We start from the raw sequence: 8,492 nt of genomic DNA, 5'->3' as shown, positions 1-8,492 counted from the left end.
AATGCATGTGACTTCTTTTCAACAAAAATAAATTTTGATCACATACATATTTCATATATAGGCTTTTGTTTTAGTTCGAATAGAATCACCGAAATTACTAATGAAATGAGCTAAATCAAATGATTAATAAGTAGAAGAAATATAAATCAATTAAAAAAAATTCAATCAGTCAATTTTAAAACAGGTTAAAATTTAAAAAGTATCTATACATTTTAAACCAGAATTTATAATTTTTTTTAGTTGTAGAGTTAGCATTTCTCATGCTATGCTCTCACACCTCTCCAAAAGGCGTTAGCTCCCGCATTCATGTGCGTGTATATATATATACGTACACGGGATTAGTAAACCTCACAAGCCCACACACCTTATCTCCTCTCTCTCTCTCTCACTCTCTCTCTTGAACATGGAGCTCCAGCTCCCTTCTCTCTTTCTCCTACTAGTCCCGATCTTACTTCTCCCTCTTCTAGCAATTGTCACCCGATCGTCCCGCCGGTCAGACCTCCCGCCGGGCCCCCCTCGCCTCCCCATAATCGGCAGCCTGCACTACCTGGCCACCGCCCTGCCACATCGTGCCCTTGCCGCGCTGGCAGGCACCTACGGCCCGCTTATGCTGCTCCGCATCGGCCAGGTACGTACCCAAACAATCATTATTATCTAAAACTTGAGATACTGGAGAGCTACGTTGTTATTAATTAATCGACCGTACTTCTGATAGACCCGGCGTGAGCTAATTTTGATCACGAGCCAAATGTTGAAATTATAATCATAACCTCACCTGCTATTCTGATGTCATTAAAAATAATTATTATTCCCTAAAAATTCGAGTCTTTTATAATCAATACAGATAGATCTCGCGGTCGTGACATCCCGTGAGGCGGCGGAGGCGGTGTTGAAGACCCATGACACCAACTTTGCATCCCGACCTGAGATGGCGGCGCCGAAGATCATCGGCTACGGCTGCACCGACATCGCCTTCTCGCCCTACGGCGCGTACTGGCGTCAGCTCCGGAAGATCTGCGTCATGGAGCTGCTTAGCGCCAAGCGCGTCAAGTCGTTCTCGTCGCTCCGCACTGAGGAGATTGCCGGGTTTCTGAAGGACATCGCCGGCGCGGCGGCTCGGCAAACGCCGGTCAGCATTAGCCTCAAGCTCATGTCCCTGGCCAACAACATCGTGTGCAGGTATATATAGAATATATGTGGACAGGGGATGCTCCGTTACAGGATCATGTAGCTTGTTGGACTTGGTCCCAGCAAGACACTGGGGACCGCACCAGTTAAAAATGGACAAAAAAATCCACAAATCCATCTTAACTTTAATAAGCACATTTTGGGATTGTCGCTCATATATACTATACTCTGAAAACGGTAATAATACAACATCAATATATAGTTTTTGAATATTCCATAAATATGTTGCTTGCGTTGTACATTTATTTGTAAGCAGCCTTAATTAATTTACACCATCGAAATCTTTTAATATTTCAAGTTTTATATGATTGCACAACTGCATCCCTCACTATATATTTTACACGACACATGCATTAGTTTCGTAACATTTAATTACATACACAAATTCGTGGGCCTAGATGCGAGATTCGTGTCCATAGCCAACAAATACACGAAAATCCCCTTTACTCCCTCCCATTTTTAATAAATAAAACATGCAGGGCAACCTTCGGAAAGATGTTCAAGCACCAAAGCAGGTTCCTGGTGATTGTTAAGGAAACTCTAGAAATGACCTCCGGTTTCAGCCTCTCCGATTTGTTCCCTTCGCTACGGTTTCTCGACGTGATCATGATGCGCAAGATCACGAAGGTCCACAGAGAGATGGATGCGATCTTCGACGACACGATTCAAGATCACCAGGAGAGGCCGCGGAAACCCGACGGGGAGGAGGACTTGTTGGATGTGCTGCTGAAAGCTAGGGAGCAAAAGGACTTGGAAGTGCCGGTTACGTATGAAAATGTTAAAGCCGTGATGTTGGTGAGTACGTACAAAGATGATCAATTTACATGAAGTATATATTGAAATGGCCTATGTTAACCCTCCATAGTTTTGTTTTAACAAATTTGATAGTTTGAAACGCAATAAACCTCCTTAATAAATAGTGATTTGCTTAATGCCTTTGAATTTATTAGTGGAACTCAAAAGATATATCATAACCCTGATTTCTTTTAGCTGTCATCAGTTTGCCACCTTCATGTAATCGTAGATTTTCAAATTGTTTTCAATAAATTATTATTAGCAAAAATACAAAAAAAAAATTTCTAGCCATTTTTGCACTTTATTCTCTACTTTTAAAAAAAAATCTAAATCTTTCTTCCTTAAATTTAAAGTTGTATATTTAACTGAGCACTGTTATAATTTTGTCACAATTTTGTACATAAATTTTATGGAACAACTGAATAATTACTAATATATTAATGTTAACTTTAAAGATTATAAAAAAAACTTAATTAATAAATAGTAGGGGATCATTTTGTATAAAGTTACCTAATTTAAAAGAAAATATAAGATTCTTATACATTTCCATCTTTGTTAAAGATATAATGAATATCTTAGTAAGTATTTCTGCTGTACCATATAATTTATGCTTGGAATAGCGATAGAATTTTGATGTTGCTGAGTAAAATGCTAAAGTTCTAAATTATTAGGGGCCACAGAGATTTTTAAAGGAAAAGTAAAATAGGTAGATGATTGTAGAATTTTTTTTTCTATAATTTAGCTATTATTAGTTGAAAAAAAAAAATTGTATAGATCTCTATAGAAATGGCGGTGAAGGAGGGGGGAGACTAGTAGGTCGAAGATTATTTTAATAACTTTCTTAATATTGTCTATATTTAGCTAGAGGAGTTTTTAGATATGAAATGCTAAGTCTACTTTTCATATATATATATATATATTATTATTCACAAAAGATTGAAATATATAGCAACCCTCTCAACTATAGGATATATTGAGATAACGTCCTCAGCTCTAATTTTTTTTTTTTTTTATTGTGACCACTTTAATTTTTAAGGATAATTGTCTACATATTCTTCAAAACTTCTGAAGTATCTGATATATCTCTACTTTTTTTTTTCATTTCAAATAAGATCTTTCGAATATTTTTCCGTTATTCAAAAATATTTTCGTGTTGGTACCTGTCAAGCCGTCCGTCTCGGATTAAACCTATATTAAATTTGCAACAAAGTTAAACAAGAGTCAAAATGCCTCATTTGCCCCTGACTTAATTACAAATAAGAAAAGTTGTTAATGACATAAGAGTATATTTAAAAGGAAAGAAGTCAAAATACCTCATTTTTTTCCTGACTTGGGGCAAATAAGAAAAGTGGGTGACAAGAGGGGGATAAAAGATAAAATAGTAATTTTACAGAAATAACAGTTGTTCCTCACAGTTCACTAAGAGAATCTAACTTTAGGAGTATATTTGAAAAAAATTAGAAAAGTTAAAATGATATTTTTAATATTAGTCTTTTAGGAGGGTAAATGAGAAAGTCGGAAACCTTGCGCGGGTATATAAGCACTTGTCCCTAATTTTAATTATTTTGCACTTGAATTATTCTAGTTACTTTAGTAGAAAATATTGTTAGAATTTTTAATTATATTAACTCTTAATCAATAATTTTGTTGGATTTAATTAAATGCTTATCAATAAATATGTTGAATATTTCCTTTTTTGATTAAACTAATTTAATTCAAAGAAATTGAAAGTTACTCAAGTTTCTATCAAAAAGTTCAAAGTTGCGGGGCCCAGGCATCATTTGGTATTGTTGTGGTTTTTTTTTATTTTTTAAAATAAAGTTTTTGCATAAAATAATATAGTAAGGGATGGCAGATTTGGCTATAACCCTAACATTCAAAATATTTTTGTGGCAACAGAGAATAAAAATATAGAATTAACTTTTTTACTTTTATATTAAATTTGTTTAATAAATTGTTATTCATCACTTAACTGAAGTGCATTACAAACTAATTAACTATAGCAACAATCGAAACATCTTTCCAATGATATATCCAATTGTATAGTATCAGCACTTAAAAAAATAAAAAAAATAACAGTGATAGGAAAGGAGACCTAAGTTGGCCATTTTGATCTAAATATTATTGAAATGACTACATCCTAATTCTTTTAATTGTTGTAGACTTAACATTCCATTCATTTTTTTTTTGTTTGTCGTAGGACATGTTTGCTGGAGGGACAGAAACATCCTCTACCATAATAGAATGGGCCATCTCAGAGCTCATCAAAAGCCCAAATATCATGGCAAAGGCACAACAAGAAGTAAGAGAAGCATTTAAGAAAAAGGGTAAGATAGAAGAGCATGATATCGGTGAGCTCAGCTATCTCCAACTAGTCATCAAAGAAACCCTTAGGCTCCACCCTCCAGTCCCTCTCTTGGTCCCGAGGGTTTGCCAAGAGACTTGCACCATTCTAGGGTATACGATACCGGCCGGAACTCGCGTAGTCATAAATGTGTGGGCACTAGGAAGAGACCCGAAGTACTGGGAGGACCCAGAGAAGTTCATGCCGGAGCGGTTCGAGGGTAACTCGGTGGACTACAAAGGGAGCAACTTCGAGTTCCTGCCTTTCGGTGCTGGCCGAAGGATCTGCCCTGGGATGACTTTTGGATTGGCAACCGTCGAGTTTGGCCTAGCTCAACTTTTGTTCTATTTTGATTGGAAGCTTCCAGGCGACATGAAAATCGAAGATCTCGACATGACTGAGACGTTGGGGGCTAGCGCGCCGAGGAAGGAGCAGCTACATCTTATAGCGATCCCGCGGATTTCGTTACCAGTCAAATAAAAAATCATCTCCTAGAAGTTTGTGTTAACTTCATATTTAGAATAATTGAAGTTTATATGTTATCTCATAATATCTATCCTTGTATTTTAGAAGGGTTCTTAGCATTGTATGCTAAGAGCCTATATAACTTAATTAGTACTCTATTAAAATTATGTATGGTGCATGAATAGCTACAAAATATTACTAGAAGGGGTGGGTATCTTATATTATTGATATTAAATAGTCCTATTGTAACGACCGACGTGCTAGCAATAATAACTCGTTGAGCCCAAACCACCGGCCCAAAATGTTTAAGTCCAGTAATTATTATTAGGGTGGAGTTCTCTTTTATATCTAATGATAACTCCAATCCCATCTGATGTGGGGCTATTGGAGTATTACAGACTCCCCTTATATTCTATGCGATGTGGAACTATTGGGGTGTCATAGACTCACCATATATTCCATCCAATGTGGGACTATTGGAGTGTCACAGACTCTCCCCGTTTAGGCCCTGACGTCCTCGTCAGCCCTAAACACACGCAGAGCTCAAGATCATCAGGCGATGTGTGACTTGTCTTGCTAGTCTTTGTCATTCCGACCTTAACTTAGCCTGCCATTCATTGACCCTAGCTTAGTTTGTCATTCCAATCCTGGCTCAATCAAGACTTATCTCACATTTCTGGCTGGTAAATCGGCTCTGACACCAAATATAATGACCCGACTTACTGATAGCCTTTATGGATATAATGAACTATGTTTTCAAGCCATTTTTTGGATCGATTCATGATGGTCTTTATTGAAGACATCTTGGTATATTTCCAGAATGATGCCAAGCACGACGAATACTTGAGACAAGTGTTGCATGTTTTGCAGAATGAGAAACTTTTTACTAAGTTGAAGAAATTCGAATTTTGGCTTTAAGACAATGTATTTTTGGGACATGTAGCATCCGAGATCATGTATTGATGGGTCTAAAAAAAAAAAAACAAAGCTATTAAAAGTTGGCCACAATCGACAAATGTCACTGATATAAGAAGTTTTCTCATACTTGCCGAATACTACTGTCGGGTCGTAGAGGGTTTTGCTAAGATCTCCACTTCTCTCACTCGTCTAACACATAAAGGGACAAAGTATGTTTGAAGTAACAAGTATGAAAGGAGTTTTGGAAAGTTGAAAACGATGTTGATATCAACACCGATTCTTTCCTTATCTATCTGAGGGGATAGATTTATTGTGTATAGCGATGCCTCGTGACATGGACTTGGGTGTGGGTTGATGCAACACGATAGAGTCATCACCTATGCTTCCCACCAATTAAAGAAATATTAGAAAAAATTATCCTACGCATGATTTGGAATTGACGACGGTAGTGTTTGCTCTCAAACTTTCACATCATTATCTCTTTGGCAAGCATTGCAAGGTGTCCACTAATCACAGAAGTCTTAAATATTTGTTCACCTAAAAGAAATTGAACTTGAGGCAATGTCGTTGGTTTGAGTTGTTGAAGGACTCCGACATGACTGTTCTCTACCACTCTGGCAAGGCTATTGTGGTAGCGGATACTTTGAGTAGAAAATATGTAAAGAATTTGCTGATGATGATTACTACTCAAGTACCTTACTTGATAAGATGCGATGGTTCGATCTTGAAGTTGTTGGGACTAAGGCCCCAGCAAACATTATGTTATTAGTGATGCAATCCACCTTGTTGGAAAGGATCAACGGCAAGCACGACCCTAATCCGAATCTCTAAAAGGTACGCTCTGATCTCAAGGATGGACGAGCTAGAGAGTTTTGTTTCGATAATGGAGTACTTTGGTATTCGGACTGGTTATGTGTGCTGGCGGACTTGGAGATTCAAGAGAAAATCCTATGGGAGGCACATCAGTCGCTGTATACTATTCACCCAGGCAGTACCAAAGTATACAAGAATTTCAAATACATTTTTCGTGGCTCAAATGAAGAGAGATTTTGGACAATTCATGGCCCATTGTCTTGTATACCACCTAGTGAAAGTGGAACATGTACCAACTCCTAGTGGGCAAACTCCATAGTCTACCTATCCCTGTGTGGAAATAGGAGAATATCACAATGGATTTTGCAATCGGGTTACCATGATCACAAACGGGGCGAAACCGTGTGGGTTGTTGTAGACCAGTTAACCAAGAGTTCTCATTTCTTGCCAATTCATATCACTTGGACGGTGGGCAAGCTCGCACAATGTCTATATCAATGAGATTCAATGACTACATAGAGTGCCTACATCAACCATGTCGGGTCGAGATCCTCGTTTCCTCTCCCAGTTTTGAAAAAAAATTGCATATGGCCTTTAGGACCCAACTTGATTTTAATACAACATTTCATCTCCAAACTAATGAACAAATCGAACGCACTATTCATATTTTATAGAATATACTTTGGGCAGGTGTCATTGACTTCGGGAGCAAGTGGCAATGACATCTGTAAACTGCAGAGTTTGCCTACAATAGTAGTTGCCAAGTGAGCATCAAGATGGCTCCTATTGAGGCGCTTTATGGAAGAAAATGTCGTTCCCTATTGCATTGGAGTGTAGTTGGGAAAAAGTTAATTTTGGGTCCTAACGTGCTACAATAAATCAAGGAAAAGGTTAGAGTTGCCGGTCAACATTTTTTGATGGCACAAAGTCGTCAAAAGAGTTACTCGCACAAGAGAAGATACAATTTTGTAGTCTCATTGTCTTGTGTACCAACAAATGAAGGCGGAACTCGAGAGTCTACCTGTCACGCCCTGGATTTCAGCGGAAGCTCACCAGTCACGTGCACAGACCCGCCGTGTACACCATAACTCAAGTATACACCAGACGTCTACAATCAATATAGTAAAGACATTCGATTCTAACCAGGTAATCAGAGCAAAGCCTAAAAGTTTAACTTATACAACCCAAAACCTTATTACAACAGATAAGAACAAAGTACAATTTACATGATCATATTATACATCATTGAACTAAACTACATAAACTGATAAAGGTTGTCTAGTAAACGTCCAGAAGGCTCTAGCTAGCCGCTGACCCCTCGCCAGGAACCCTAGCCTTTCCCGCTGTGGAAGGCTCTGTAAAAACAACAACAAAGAGGGCATGAGAACTATTAAACAATAGTTCCCAGTGGGTAAGCCGAGAGAGTGGCGAAGTACACTACTAGGTCAACTGTGGCATGAGTAAATAGCAATAAATAAGCAAATAAATGCAACAGGTATGAAAGTAAACCGATCATGCTATTTGCTCAAAAATAAATATATATATCACAGGTGTAGGTACTAGTTTGTCATGATAGATTCTGCCATTCATGTTAGTTAACAATTTAACTAGTCATATGCTAAAAGATATGCGAGATAATTCAGGTTTACTGAAATCACTGATAATTCAGGTCTACATTAGCAATAATGAAACATGCTGTCATTAGGTATTTGATTAATCATATGCCAAATTATACATCATTACAAAATAACTGATGATATCATGTAATTACTTCCTACACCCGTAAAAGTGTAACACACCGTCACTATGTCACTAACGTCAAGATGTTAACTATCTAGCTTGTTCATCAATAAGTTCACTCGTCATTTAACTACTCAAAGTTTGAATCTTGTAAGATCCACCCGAAGGCTGTCTGGCATGAAGACCCACCCGAAGGCTGTCTGGCCTGAAGACCCACCCGAAGGCTGCC

The 8,492-nt window shown here is 37.8% G+C and overlaps 1 protein-coding gene across 1 annotated transcript; it reads left to right on the top strand.

Annotated features, from left to right (window-relative positions):
- On the top strand, positions 371-5,056 carry LOC109709559 (premnaspirodiene oxygenase-like). Its single transcript, XM_020231857.1, has 4 exons — positions 371-628; positions 845-1,179; positions 1,668-1,983; positions 4,184-5,056. The coding sequence occupies exons 1-4, from the start codon at positions 404-406 to the stop codon at positions 4,805-4,807; spliced, it is 1,500 nt and encodes a 499-aa protein (XP_020087446.1). The 5' UTR covers positions 371-403; the 3' UTR covers positions 4,808-5,056.

The sequence above is a fragment of the Ananas comosus genome, linkage group 1, assembly GCF_001540865.1.
Source record: "Ananas comosus cultivar F153 linkage group 1, ASM154086v1, whole genome shotgun sequence".
NCBI lineage: Eukaryota > Viridiplantae > Streptophyta > Magnoliopsida > Poales > Bromeliaceae > Ananas > Ananas comosus.
Note: the sequence above shows the minus strand (reverse complement) of the source record. Positions and strands in the feature narration are given on the sequence as shown.